This window comes from Ciconia boyciana, chromosome 4 (genome assembly GCF_034638445.1).
Source record: "Ciconia boyciana chromosome 4, ASM3463844v1, whole genome shotgun sequence".
Classification (NCBI taxonomy): Eukaryota; Metazoa; Chordata; class Aves; order Ciconiiformes; family Ciconiidae; genus Ciconia; species Ciconia boyciana.
In genome coordinates, this window is record NC_132937.1 from 58,356,424 (window position 1) to 58,372,359 (window position 15,936).

Here is a 15,936-nt window from a genome sequence, read left to right on the forward strand (position 1 = left end):
GCTGCAGTATGTGGATATCTCAGTATCATCTGCACATTAAGCCCTTTCCAGGGCTCATTCTGTCCTCTTTGACTTCCCTGAAGCCAGCATTAGGCTCTCCATTAAGCACAGACCTAAGGCCAGAGGAAAAAGTACTGGCTGGCAGCCATTGTCTTAGCATCTCTCAGGGGGAATTCTGTCAATTTTTTTAGTTTGTTTTTTGTTTGTTTTTTTTTTTAATTCTTACAGCTTCTTTCTTGACAGACTCCCTTAACTTCTCACAGTCATTCAGCTTCACTGCAAACAGTCTGAAGCACATGAGATTACCTGAAAAATACCAAACTTAACTACCTCATGCAGCACACTATTTCACATAAGAGAATTACTAAAGAAATAATTTCTGAATTTTTACTTCTCTATTTAATTGCCTTTATCATTTTTATAATAATTCTGAAGTTACACCACTGAAGGCTTAAATGTTTGATTTATTTTTCTAATTAAATTATACAAAATTATGTATTGACTGATCAGTCACTCTTCTCCCACTTGAGAGATTAGCTGTGCCTGAAAGAGTCTAAGCCAGAGACAGACTGAATTGCCACCAAATGTATCAACATAATATACTGGGGAAGAGACAGCAAGGTTTTGTGAAATACGTCATTTTTGTACAAAATCTTTTAAAGTTCATTGAATAATTCAACAAGCATGCAGAGAAGGACAAGCTAGTCAATGCACTGTGCTTGGGTCTCAGAAAATATTATTGGAAAGTTTCCTAGAGGCTAGTAAAGAAACTAAATCACCAAAGAAAAAGGGGGTGTAATCCTCTCATGGCATAATAAAGACCTAAAAGTTAGGAAACAAAGCACAGGAATGAATGGTCAGTTTTGCAAATGAAACAATGAAGCAAAAATATCTGTGAAGGATTCTCCACGAGGATATGTGCTGGGATATCTGCTGTTCTTCATATCCATAAATAATAAATAATATTACTTCCACTAGGACAGGCAAGCAAATAATGAGGTGACAAAGCTGCAGACAATACCACATTATCCAGGAGAGTCAAATCTAAAACTGGCTACAAGAGCTGCAGAAAGGACTCATGACACTGAAGGACTAGGCAATAAAATAGTAAATGGAAATGAGGGCTGAGAAGTGCAGACTAGGGGGTATGTGAGGAAACAACCCCACCTCCATTTTTTAACTACATTTAGGTACCATACACAGTCAGACAGGCTTTAAAATGGGTATTACTAAGCGGAAAAACATCATGCATTCATTTTAAGTGATACTCTGAAAGCATCAGAAAAATGCTTTTTGACAGTAAAACAGAATAAATAAGAATAGAAGTAAGTAGAATACCAACATCTCTTAAGAAAATGGAAAGAAACTGAAATGTTGTTATATTACTGTCAAAGTCTTTTATGCACTCACGCCTTAAATACGGCAAGCAGTTCTGGGCTCCACAACTTTCAAAGGGTTAATAAAATTATAAAATCTTCAGAGAGAGGCCACAAGAATGAGCAGAGTGATAGAACAGAGCTCGTGTAAGAAGGGGCAATAGAAAACCTTAGCTTAGAAATGTTTGGGAGAAGAGAAGGGGGACACGGTAATACTTAACTAAACACCACGGAGAAAGTGAACCAGAAATACTCATTCAAGGCATAAGAATCATCGAACACCCATTAAAATTGTCGGGCAGATGGTTTAAAGCAAACAAACAGGGATATTGCCCCACTCACACAGAGCATATGAAAAAATATTAAAACTTACTGTCTCAGGGATTTTGTGGAAGCCAAAGCATAAATTGAGGCAAAAAAAAAAAAACAAACCCCAAGCCTAAAATGTAGCCAAATGAATGGAAGATGGCTCTAGCTGTGGCTAACATAGTAGTTCAGATACACATTTTGATCTAAGCTTTCAACACCTGATCAGCAGACCTGTATATTCCACTGCTTTTAATCCTCCCTTAGCCAAGACAGAACGCTGGTTTAGAAGGACCTTTGGTCTCAGCTAGTCTCACCAACTCCCACATTATTACTAGACTTAGGAAAAACTGGAGAAAAACCTGCAAGACTGAACTGTAAATGCCCAAAAATGTCAGTACAGTATCTCTTATATCCTGACATGTTTTGCCTTCTAACATTTTTCCCCCTTGGTTTTACATAGATTATACATAATTTTAAAAATCAGTACTGAAATTTACTGAGAATGTTCTATGACTACATGACAAGTCACAAAAGCAAAATTAATTGTTCTTAAAGAAAGAATAGCCCAATGTAGACTTTATTATTAATAGATAATAAGCAGAGAATTTTCCTCTCTAACAATCAATGAAGATAAACAATACAAGAGTTTTAGAAAACAAAAAAATGCCTAAGTCCTTTGTGTGGTATGCTCCCCAGCTAGGATTTGCTCTATGTGGAAAAACAGCCTTGATTAATGTTGTGACTGGAGCCAGACCCAAATGAATGATGAAGCACTTGCAGTAATAGGTTCTCCTGCACAGTCTGGAGCAATTGTTCTTCTGGAGCTATTGTTCATGAGGAAAGAAAATTTTCCTTTACTCATGCTCATGTACTCATGTAGTCAATGCACTGCAATCAGTTTAACCTAACAAGATTACCTATGGTGTGAAATACTAGCACTGTAAGACTGGCATCATCAGGCCTCTGACATAGAACTGTAGGGCTTTAGCATTTTCGACAGATATGGCTGCAGTAGCACAGCAACACACAGCAGCTCATTAGTTCTGAGCCATTCACCCATTTACCCGGGCACCTTTACCTTACGCCAGTGGCAAACCAAACATAGCCGCTGGTTTGCCCTCAACTCAGTCTATGGCTACCTTGTATCAGCAGAGAAAGATTCCCCACAACAGGCTGGACCAAGCTAGAAGGAAAACACACCATCAGCCCCTGTGTTGCAGAATGCAAATCTTCCATTACTCTGGACTACCTTTTTCAGGCTACCGTGGTCCAAAGTAAACTGGCAAATTGAAGTCAACCTATATGATTTATAAATCTGTTCTGAACATGCTAGTGCTTAGATGCTTCTTCCCCAGCCATGCTCAGCTGACATGACCATACAAGGAAACGTGACAGTCAGAAACTGTCAGAAACATGACAGTCAGAAACCTGACTCCTCCTGGAGAGGACACCTGCTCCAAAACACACAGTTTTCTCACACAGTTCAGAAGGTACAAAGACAAGTCTGCATTTCTTTTGAAAACCCACACTGCAGGAATAAAAAGGGCTACTGTTCAGTTGCTGTGCTCCCTGTTTCATCTAAATGAAAGAAATAATATTATCTATTATCCATGGGCCTCTTCAGATTATAGTTTTCCAGACAACTCCTTTCTGATTAGCAACAGCTATTCAGAAAGATTAATGCAGTATTTGCTTTCAGTAGTAAAATCAAGTTGTTCTTACTGCTTGCCATTTACTAATGGTGCAGAGGGGACTGCTATCATAACGTAATTGATGTCTATTAAGTAAGACCACCTTTGATGTACTTGAGCAGGAAACTTGTCAAAACCAAATCTCCAGTTCAAATGTTGCAATATATGAAATGCTGATGTGAAAATGTACTAAGTATTTGCAACTGCGCTATGCAGTATCTTTTAACAGGGCTACCAAAGTTTAGACTGTTTACTTGAAAACATAAGAGAAACACTTTATAAACTCCTAAAAATACATAGTAAAGCAACTTAGCTGGCATGTGACCAAGATGACACACCTCATGTTTACCCTTAACATTTGCCAACGCAGTTAAATATTAAGGAAGCCATCAAGGGATTAATTTTCCCTTCTGTTTTGCCAGTCCTCTAAAAATCCTCTGATTTCCAACATATGTCTGACAACAAAAGATAGCATAACAAACCATCCTTTACAAATGATTACATAGAGAGAATGATGGCCATCGGAGAAAGAGGATCTTGGTTTTACGATTGCTCACTCTCCAGAGATTCATAACAGGTCTATGAAACTGGGAAGGCCCTATGCTTCTAATTATCAACAATGAAGTTTACATTTAGCTATCTACAGCAACTCTCCAAAGGGTGGGGCGGGGACCCTGCAAGCACATGGGTCCCAAGCGCTCCAAAATACAGGGCAAAACTAGCAGCCACGGGATTTTTTTTACTAATCCATTATTAGTCCTGTAATTGAACATACTTCTTAGAGCTGGGATAGCTAGCAGGAGTGCAGGCTGCCCGTGAAAGGTAACAACTGTAAAACTGGGTTTTGCACAGAAAAGCAACCGTCATGATTGGAAACAAGCTGGCCTAAAACTATCCCAGTCTTAAAAACATCCTACTTTTGCACTGCACATAAGGGAAAAAAAAGCACACGCTATTTGGGGACAGATTATCGGTCACTGTACACACATAAATGCACTGCAGTTTCAGCACAACCCTACCACCAGAGTCATTTGAGAACAGGACCTATGTATCTCTGTGATTCCCAACACAATATTAACTACCTATGGCAGAGGAGACATAATTATGGGGCTGGTCCTTGACGACCTTAGCATATTCCTCAGTTATTTTAAGCCTTGCTTATCCGAACCTATGCCCTACTCCTAGTGACATTTAGACGACAGAAATGACAGCTTTTCAGTGACTTCTGACGTAATTTTTTCCCCATTCAACTATGCAACTTGATGCATCTGAAAGTCGCTAGAAACGCGCAAATAATCCCAAAATGGCACGCTGCCACCCCCCACACGCCTCTCAAACGCGGGTTCGTATATTCGTAAAGCAGAGCATTATTCAGCAATAACTAGAGGGCAGCAAGGTGTGCGAAGAAAACGCACCCCCAAAACATGCCCCGGCCGACGCAAAGGTCACAAGCCCCATCCTCTCCCCACCGCCCGCCCTGCCGAGCGGCGCCGAGGACCAGAGCGCTGCTGAAACACTCCGAGAAGTTCTGGGGAGCATCCGCGGGTGCCGCACCCGGGGCTGCGGGGGGAGAGGCCGACGGCTGCAGTTACCGGCAAGTCGGGCGAAGTTTCGCCCGGCCGTGACTCACCAGCTTGGACTGGGCGCGCTGCAGGAACTCCTCCATGGCGCCGGCAGGCAGCCCCGCCGCGCCCCGCCGCGCTCCCGCGCTCGCCCCGCGCTGCCCGCTCCGGAGCGCGGCCCCGCCGCCCGCCCCGCCCCGCCCCGCCCCGCCCCGCCCCGCTCCGTCCGCCGCGGGCAGTGACGTCAGGCCGTGCCGCAAGGGCCGGCGCGGAGCCTCGCGGAGGGGCGCGGAGGGGCGCGGAGCAGGCGGCCGCCTCCCTGCAGCAGGGCCGCGGTTCGCGCTGGTCTGCGCAGTCCGTCACAGCCTGAAGAGCTTCGGTTCGTTCTGTGTCAGTGGCGTGTGACCGACATAAAGGGCACGCTACGAGCCGTCTCTGGGTCGCAAAGCAACAGGTACGAATTGGTGCGCGTCCTTAGGCAGGGATTTCTCGGTTGTCCATTTTACAGATGGCAAAACTCAACAACGGAAAGCTCGAAGGCATCGGGGCCAGAGACAATGACCGTTTCGGGGTCCCCTTACCACGGTGGCACAAGGCCTGGGGGGAACCTAGCAGGCACAGTCGAGGCTCCAGAAACCCTGCCCTCTACTTCAGACCTAGGATCCTTTCTGACTGTAGCGCCCACAGCCACATTCCATATGTATTCAACTGAACAACTCACAGAGGAGCCTCCTAGGATAGCATCCACGTTCTAGAGAAATAAAGTGAAATGTTGAAAGAGCTGGAGTCCCTGTCCAGGACTGTAGAAGTCGATGCAAGGTCACGCGATGAGGGTAGAGCAGACCAGAAGTGAGCTGCAGGATCCTCAGCTTCTGCGATGCTCTCACACCGCTAGTATTCACCAGTGTGTTTCCTTTGCCCATACAAATAACTAACCTGAATAGTACAGATTTATTATTCCAATCAAGTTGTGCCGCCCTGGGGAGTTAGCGATGGCTAATTATTAATAAATTCAGTGCTATGAGATCTGGGATTTTTTTCTCTTGTGTATTATTTTACAGCTCATTGAAGGTATTACTGTAAAAGCTAAAAGCTCTTGCTTCCTTATTAACAAACTTTTTCTTACGAGAGTAATTCACTGTCATCTGATTTGTTAATTCTTTCATGATATCTTGCAGATCCTATTACTGAGTTGCCTGTCATGATCACTCTGCTCTGCCTAGCATATGTTCCTGTTCCAAACTGTTCTGGGGAACAGAAAAAAACCCTAATCTGTATCATAACCATTTAAAACTGAAAGGTAAATCTTCATTAAAATATCTGAGTGGACTGAAGCACCGTGCAAATGACATGAAGCAAAGTATTGTAAATGACAGCGTTCTACAGAAAAAATTGAATTCTGCCACATTTACTGGAACATTTCGTCTTCTGAAACACATTAGTGTGTTTCAGAACTCTATTTGAATTTGGGTTTTGCCATTATTCTATAGAAAAGTAGGTCTCTTGAAAGATGACAAGTTTTGCACAACTTATTCTCATACTTGCAACTGAAGTGTTGCAATACAGGAATTGCTGTGTAATTTGAGATGCAGAGTTGAGGTCTACTAAAAATGTTTTGCCAAGTAAGAAATCGATATGATCTTGCAAAAAATGGATTAAAGTATATATTTCCCTTCAGCAAAGTCTGCAAAACAAGGTTAAAAAAAAAAAAAAGATCCAGCTTGCTACAGCAGCTAAACTGAAGTTTAGGAAACTGATGCTTCATTTTTGCTGCTTGCATATTAAAAAAAAAAATGTCAGAAGGCAGACTCTGGACAGCAGATAGTTGGAGAATAAAAAGCTGAATTTGCTAAACAGGCAGCAAAGTTGTGTTCGTACGCCTCATACCAATAAGCATGCTTACTCCTATATACTGTAAATAAAGTGTTTTCACTAATTACTTCTTTGTACATCTAATGAATAGGTCTCTGTATGTGGTTATGGGCAGAGTCTGTAAATATACTCGTATGCTGTAATATCCAAGTGGTCTTCCACTGAGCTTAGAAGAACCCCGTGGATTCTTTGTGATCCACATGCTGGCAATCCAGAGATGGCCCCAGTACAGTTGTGTTGAAAACAAAACAGAATGTGCCTGAGCTCCCTGAAAATATTTGTAAAAGATATCTTTTGAAACTGTTTTTTAAAAAATTGTTTGCCTCCATAAGTATTGTATGAGTTAGATATTGCATAATTAATTATTCACATCCTATTGTACGAAACCATGAACAGAGAATTAGTCTTTGTATCTGCTTAATATTTTATAGAAATTCCTTAGCCTGATTCTCCTCTTTTCTACCCCACGTGCAGCCACTAAATTACTTCCGCTTTACTGAAGCTTAAATTAGAGGTGAATCAGGACCCAGAAGATTATTTTTTTTGTTCATCTTTCTGAAGTAGCTAAACAAAACCAATTCACAGTCATCCAGAAGCTCTTCCTAAGGGGTGTTCTCCCCTTGACGTGTGTAACATAATTCCGTATGAAATCAGTGGGAATCATGTATGTATCCCAAAGTGACAATTTACTCCAAATCTCATTCATAGAATTGAATTATTAAAAAATAGACTTGTTGAGCAATGCTGAATTTTTGCTTGTTCATAAGCACCTTTGTAATACATCTTGTCACGCTGAAGAGATTTAGCCTGTGAACTATGAGTTCTGCTTTGTACATTTTTGTCTTTTTGAAAATGTAATTCAAAATAATGTCGTACTTCTGAGAGAGAGTATGGTATGGAAGTGCATGTTTCTCTATTCATGTGGCAAAGGAAAAGTTCATTTTTAAATTTCAGCCATTATTAAAGCATGCAGAAATATATAATGACTTTGCTGTATCATTTTTCTGTGTCCTAAAAAAACTATAGCTCTAGTGATTATGAAGAAAGAGAATGCCTTACACTACAGGATCTTCTAAAACCATCTTCCCATCTTCACTGTGACCATACAGGGAAAAGTAATTTGCATTATATACAAAGTATCCTAGTAAAACCTTATATCCTCATACATACTATGCAATACCAAACAACACAGGCTTTTGTGATCTTTCGTAGGTTCTGTCGTTCATATCCATTTTACTTATTCTCCAGGCATATAGTTGAGATTGGTTTTATTCCATATGATGAAGAAGCAAAACCAGGGATTACCCATGTCTCAGAAAAACTCAGATCTCAACTCTGTAGCTCATCTTTACAACTTAGCAAGAAATTTGAAGAGCTGTCATGATACAGCTATCCCATGGTTTAGCATTTCTATCATAAGTAGTGTTTATGATAAGCACTTCAATAGCATGTTAACAATAATTTTCATTATAAATAAGGCTGAGGTTCCCATTCCAAGAGTTGCTATACTGCCACAGTAGGAATAAATAGTTTCTGCCCCATGGAATTAAAATGTTACATAATCATTTCAATAAAAGAAGAAAAAAAGAAAAAACAGTACACAGCTGTTAGCTATTGTAAGAGGATATTATTAAAGAATTTGAAAGGAAAATGGTGATTTTACAAACTACTGAAGGAATAATTCTCCAGACAACCACCCAAAGAAACAAGAAAGACCAAAACTGCATGTAGCAGCAGCAGATTCACAGGCATTGACACTGGCACTCAAGCCTTTTTATTTGCAGAGTCTCTGTGTCACAGACAGAGTCTCAGTGATCCAGTCTTCTGTATCGAGCAACTTCACTTCCTATGGGGAGCAATGCTTTCCCATGTTACTTACACTTCCCAGTTTTACATGTTTCAATTACACTGGTCAACCTGCAAAGATAGACAGAAAGAAACCATTTCAAATATCAGAAGACTCTTCTCCTCCAACTATGAAGACTGTCCGTCAATAACGCGTAAAACCTCTACACTGTAAATGCCCCCTGTCTTTCTCTAGAGAAGGTGGGCATGAAACTGTAGTCAGTAAACTCAGTGTCCCTGTTGGTCTGCTGGTTTGCCCAATGTAAACCAAGTACTAATAAGAAATGATGTTCTCCAAGGGATCACTGTTCTTTATTTGATTACTTCATTCCCAACCATAAATTGCAAGGTGAAAGCTTTATAACAGTCCCTATTGCGCTTATGAAATATTAGGTATGGTAAAAATGAAATTGCTGTTGCTTTTCCTGAGGGGTAGAGAAAGAGACAGGAGAAGCCATGCCTGGCTAGGAGATGACTCCTAAAGATCGGATACAAATATCTGTTGAGCTTTTCAAAGACTGAATGCATTAATCTCATTTTAGCTGTGAATAGCACATAATTCTTGTGTTACAATAATTGCCTGTTCTGCTCCTCCATGCAAAACTGAGTAAGATACCAGAGTGAGCATTTCTGAGCCAAGGCTGGCTGCTAATTCAAAGCCAAAAAGCACCACTGAATCAATACCAAAAGTACTTGAAGGTATCCCAAACAATGTCTGATTGAACAGCTTGCTTTGTGGGAAAGTAGGGGCCAACAGGCACAGACAATAGAACAGCAGGTTTGGTCCCCTCCCAAACTCCAACTTGTACCAAAACCCCATGAAATAAAGCGTGGGAGAAGCCAGAATCCAGATTCATCTCCCGTTAGCACTAAGTCCATGGAAACCGGGTTCTCAGGTTGTTCATCAAATTTCAATACAACTGAGTACTAAGACAGGTTATTATAGAAGTCAGCCTGCTGTGCTGCTGCCTCTTTCTTATGCCACTTGTACTAGGAACTTAGGAAAATTACATGCCCCAAGTGAATACATCCCTAAATGATCAGTCTTGCTAAGAGACAGAGTATTTTACTTCATTTGCACAGCCTGAATACACGCTACTTGTATTAAACTAGTCCCAGGTCAAAGAAGTAAATCTGATAGATGTCCTCAGCTTTGCAGGTTAAAGCCGTTATCAAACCTCCTGCCCACCTACCCCTCCCTTGAAAGATAATTGAAGGAAGTTTATCCCCATTACGCTGCCGTTCACTAGTATCATTTAAACTAGGCCAAACTATGTTTCCAAGGTACAGTAATCCCTGTCAAGATAGGGGGAAAGGGCTTAAGACATTTGACTTAAATCATTAACACTGTTTGCTTCCCATGCACATGGGTCAAAGTCCTTGAAGACAGATCTCCTTTCTCAGCAACATCTAGTCTCATGCCTTTGACAATAAGGTCTTATGCTGCAGTGAGCACAAGGTATTTCCAAGTTAACTATAAGAAAATTAGAGTAATCAGTACATAAAACTTCTGCTGTTTTATAGATTACCATTAATCAATGGCATATACTAAGTTTATTATTATTGACTTTTGAGTTGTTTAGCAAAAGTACACAAGGGAACATTCTTACAAATGTTAGTTTGAATACAGATAAAAAGGAAGTAACTGTTCCCCAAATTTCAAATTAAAGAATATACTGTTAACAGAATATTGGATCTGTGACAATAAACCTAATTCTGAAACATATTACACTGAATATTATATTGGTTACTATTTGAAATCCAAAGAGTAATAGAAGTACTTCTCATTTTGCAAGCTGACCAAAGTATGTAGCTGTTCATCATAGATCAGCTAAAAGTAATTTTTAAGTTAGAAACTACTTAATTAGCAGAATATCATATTGTAATTTTTAGCCAAGTCTTCTCATTCCACAGACAAGTATCATAGCTAACTACAATTACTTTCCTAAAAAGAATACTATAAAGCCAGTACAATTCTTACATTGAACTTTGAATTTCATACATACTCAACAAATTCATAGGACCTCTGCCTTGAGGACAATACTGAATGTTTAGTAGATATGCTGAAGCTAAAATTAAGGCTTGTGCAATGGTGTGAGGAAGATGAAGAGTTTCTTTATCTGGAAGTAGAAGAGCATTTACTGTGAAGGTCCCGAATACCAGTAAAAATATTCTAAATTATTAATAAAGTACAATAAAGAGCATTCCGTAGCTGAAATTCTCATGTTTTAAAGGGAGAAGGGTATTTATAGGGAGGAAAAAATTACCTCTAACTTCTTTTTTTTTAAAAAGGAAATCTGGTTCTTTTAATGAAGCATATAAATACAACAGTAGAATTACAAAAGCCATAGTGATCTGAAGATGCAAATGAGGGGAATTCATGCACAGGTAACCTTGTTTTGGACAGAAAAAGATTATGCCAGAAAGGAGTGTAGAACTTGCAAAAAATAGTCCTTCTTTTAAGTCTGAATTAAGCTTGCTGATTCTGTATACCTCAAAAATTGTCTGATATAAGTGCACCATATTTTACAGGCAAATATTCTGGAATACTTACCCCCAGCTTTGCTGTGTTATGGTTACTCTGTGTACAGCTTCAGAATAAATACCAAAACAAACAACCATTGGTATTTAGACAACCCTTTGGGTATTTAGACAACTCTAGGTACACAATGACAAAGTATAACCCAGACAAAGCTAGGAAAGTGAAACTGAGTACAGTTTATCAGCTGTTAGAAAAATGAATTAAATATTCAGTCTAATGTTTCCAAAAGTAACTAAAATCTTCTGTGTTAGCAAAGCAAATGTTCTTGACAGATTAGCTGAGGACTGGCCTGTTTACATCAACAGTCTGTAACAGTATACCATGGTACTAAGATAGCTCATTTAAAGGTGCAAATTCTATTAATCATAGTAGGAGGTAAAATTTATCATTTGCTCCTCTCTGCAGAGCCTACTAATGCGGCAGAAGACTGTTTTTCCTAAGACTGTGGCTATTAACTCTTGTATTAACTCCTTCCTAAACCACTACAGCACATTTCTGCTTTTATATATAGAATGGAATAGTAACTCAACTGTTTCTATGTGACTAAATTGGGTACAATTAAAATGTTGTCAGTTTGGAATAGTTTAAGGGAATAACGACTGTGTGGCATGCAATGGAAGATGTATACTAGGTTTAATTTAGCCTTAAAATTGGTACTAAACTTCATAATGTCAATGGCAGGTTTTGCTAAAAATCCCAGGAAGCTTCAATATCATCAGATAAACTGGGGGTCAACAGAAGACACTGGCAACACCTAACTACAGTGTGTTTTACTCAAAATACGTGTGGTTGTTGGTTGAAAAATAGAGTAACAAATTGAAGCACATACAGAATATATGCAGATCATTAAAAAAACACAGTCATCATCTTCTGAAGATAATATTAAAGAAGACTTTTGAATCCACAGACTCCCATTCTAAATGGATTGTGTTCTGTATGACTGTAACTCAATGTAGATGTTGAAAATGATCACTATAATTATTGAAGAATAGAGTTCCTGAACAGATTTAAAGTCACCATGGAATTCAGTTAACTGCTGAAGAGCTTCAATTGTTTACAAAGAGAAATGGCCTCAAATATGTGCCATCACCTTTTTATCCTTTCCTGTGGAAAGATTTATTCATGTATTCCAGCAAGTATTTCAAATTATATCTGAGAATAGGCCCTACATCACATAATTGCAAATGTACTGCCTTCCTATAAGCAGACAGAAGGTGCTTTGTATGATAGAGCTGGAGGTCTCCATACAGATTTATTATAGCCCTGTCACTGATGGACAGATGAGCTGACAAAAGATAACAAACCTAGAGATGGTGATGTTTCTTCATGAGAGTCTGTGATTCTCCCTATATCATAAGATAGCAAAGTGTTCTGGCAAAGATGCAAGAAAGCTTCCACAAGTTCTACAGAACATTATGCATTATGGATACTTCTTGTGAAGCAAAGCACAGCCAATGTCACATAACACCACCAGTGTGCTGTACATCTCTGTTCCTACAAGACACTTCAAGTGTGATTCCATTACTCCACAGCTGGATGATTTTGTTGATGAAGAACGGCCAGAAAGCACATTGTTCCATATGTTTTCATAAAGTGCCTGTAAAATATTACCCAAAGAGAATCTTTGGTAATAAGACTTCATTTGTAGAATGCTGTAAATTTAATAACATTGCTGCATTTTAATGATCAAAATATCTTTTTATATTCAAGGGGAGGAACACAGCAAAAAGCAAATAGGTCCATGAGCAGCATAGAGGAGCAGATCAACAAAGTGTCTTCGAAGAACATGTTAAAGGAGAAGCCGCTGCCCGAGCACTCACACAGCATTCAGGGAGCAGCACACACACCACCCGAGATTTTAACTGCTAGGACCTGAGTCCCTTCGCAGCAGGCAGCTCCACTGAGCTGACGGGTGCCCCTTTTCGACTCCTCGCTCACGCACACACTCACTCTCAGGTGCTTCCTCTCCCCTCTGGCTCGACCCGAGGTTTCCCAAAGCAGAGTCTCCAATACAACATATGCCAGGCGAATTTATTGAGTGGTAGAGCGGTGAAAACGGCTCGAGCTGGGTGCCTCTGTAGAGGGATCCCAAACAAAGAAATTCGTAGGCAATTATATCCTTACAATCTCAATTCCCCTGCCCTCACGGAACAGTTCGGACCAATAGTAATATTAGGGTCTGGGGTCTTCCCGTTCTTCAGTGGGTCCTTTCATTGTCTCTAGGAGGGCCATTTCTTCTCTTATCTCTAAGGTTGCAGCTTCTGCTGATGATTGTAGCTTCCTTATCTTTCTGGTTTGCACTGGATTTGGTGGCCTTCCTTCATGTAGCCAAGTAAAAGTTCAGTATGCGATCACCATATCTGGGTGAAAATTCACAGCTTGTGGCCTAAGGCTTTAACAAGCCTTGATACTAATGCTATGTATTGGATTCTGTTTGAGCTAGAAAGTGACTACTACAACAAACAAGTATATTTCCTTTGGAGGACTTTCTGGTGTCTAAATTGGAAGTCTGGAGACTTTTGATGGTTGACATAATCTTTGCATGAGCCTCTCAATGGAAAATCTGATGTTTAATAAAGAGAAATTCATCTTCAGCCTTTAATTCCTCTTCCCAAGCTAAATATGTGGAAAATTCTTTCAAACGTGGTTGCAACTGATCAATGCTTTAAAAGTTATTGCTGGAAAACAGTAACAGACACGCAAGTAACCATTTCCAAAGGAAAACTGGCTAAAATAGACATCGTTCTGCCAAAAGTGTTGTTAAGGCCTGCAAGTGATTTCCTCAGTAGCACACAACAGGGAAAAAAATTGTCTACCGTCACTGTAGCTTTAAATGCCCAGCCCCAAGGAACACATGCCTCTATATGAGTGAGCTAGCTAAAGGCAGCATTTAGTACAAGTCCCCTGCAAAGCTGTCTCTTTTACTTGCACTACATCAAGCCTGTAGTATCAGCACTGAATAACATACCTTTTGGAAAGTGTGGAACCTCTTCTGATACTTGCTGTGTGTGGTTTAGAAACCTGAGAGAGCTGGAGCACAAAGGTAGCTAGGTTGCATATACTGAGTAAATATGGAATCCAGCTGTGTCCATGCGGCTTCCTGTTATTTTTGCATGAAAACCAAAGGAAACAAAAGGCTTGGAGTCTTTTCTGTTATTTCTGTTTTATATTTTTGAGGATTATCATAAACCAATGAGATTAATGCCAAGGTTTTGCATTTATTTTGTGTTTCAATAATAGCATGTCTTGTATTCAAGACTTAGGCTTTTCAGCTAAGAATTCATACTGTAAAGATAACAGTCTTGGCCATTAATGATCATTACTGTCACCACTAAGAAAAGATTCATGTTGGTGTTATTTATTAAAGCAATCAAAATGTGCTATTATGTTCCTAATTACAATATTTATTCAAACTCCCCTACTTACCCACAGTACAAATACAGTGCAGGCAGCTGTTGTGGAAGCATCCCTGTGCAGCTTTAGAAATGACTTTTTCTTTCAACTAAGGACACTCCTATTCTCAGAGGGAAAGAATAGAATAAATGTGGATCTTCGCACTGTCAGACAAACACTCTGGTTTTGGATGCATGAAGTTGTATTAAGGATAAGAGCTGCAGAAGCAGAGAAGTGACTAAGAACTGTGGTAGATCAAAAAAAGGTCTGTTCAAGCTTCTGCCTTCAAACCAGCATATCGTTATAAAAATAAAACATTAAAAACAAACAAACCAACACAACTTTATCACTTGTAATGTAAATCACTCACAAGAAAAACTGAGATTTCAAAATACTACAGAGTATTTTATTTATTCAGGGCTCCTTCCTTTTAGGAGGTAAAGAACACCAGTATCAGAATCTACAGACAGAGACTGGATATCATGACTGCTGATATCCCTGAGAGCTCCCTGAGAGCTGAAATGAAAGGCTTACTCACTATTATGCAGCACAGCAGCAGAAATAAATACAAACTATAGAACCAGGGCTATCATAAAGCCTATCACACAAAATACAAGAAATAAATATTAATGTTTGATAATGTATTTTAAGAACATACATTTAGAATATTAAAAAAAAATCTTCAAATCAATTCAGTGTCTATTGACTGTGCACTCTTTGCTGAAGTATGAGCAATGTGTTTATTAAGTCAATATTACCATTTTCAAACACTGTTAAGCAGAGACCACTAAGACAGGTAAGAAAGTAGTGTTCTGCCCTCGTCAGATGAAGCCCACCTTTCCAAAACCAAGAATGATCTTTTTCAGCAACTACAGCCTAATATGGATTATCAGCAGCATCTGCTCCTTTTGTTTTTAGAAAACACAATTTGAACATGTGCTTTTTCCAAAGCAATCCCAAAGCAAAAGACACAGTTGAAAGAGATCATTAATGTCTTGATAAATAATCTAAATTATTGTTTGTTTGAAAAGACTAATGTTTTAAATATCCCAAACCACTTAAAAAATATGAAACATTGTCTAGGCCACTTGCCTGAGCAGAATTTGTAGCTGTGAATGCAGTTGCATTCACAACTCCATTGGTATTTTCCCATGGTGTATTTTCCCATGGTGTATCCCCATTTTCCCTAGTGGTATTTTCCCATGGACAGAATACATTTTGTTAGCAACGTTGGTGTGTGCTTCTATGTGCATGCTCCTACTCAGATGTTTTCCTCTGGATTCAGTCTGTTCCTAAGAGACTGCTGGATAATCACTCTGGGTGTTCACTCACGTCAGGGGAGAGGG

General features: G+C 39.6%; 1 protein-coding gene across 1 annotated transcript in view; it reads right to left on the reverse strand.

Moving 5' to 3' along the window:
• Positions 1–5,048, reverse strand: part of PRUNE2 (prune homolog 2 with BCH domain) — a 141,730-nt gene extending 136,682 nt beyond the window's left edge. Inside the window, exon 1 of the mRNA XM_072859152.1 lies at positions 5,007–5,048. Coding sequence (XP_072715253.1) covers positions 5,007–5,042 — 36 coding nt within the window. The 5' untranslated portion in view covers positions 5,043–5,048. The remainder of the gene's footprint in view (positions 1–5,006) is intronic.
• Between the last annotated feature and the right edge of the window lie 10,888 nt (positions 5,049–15,936).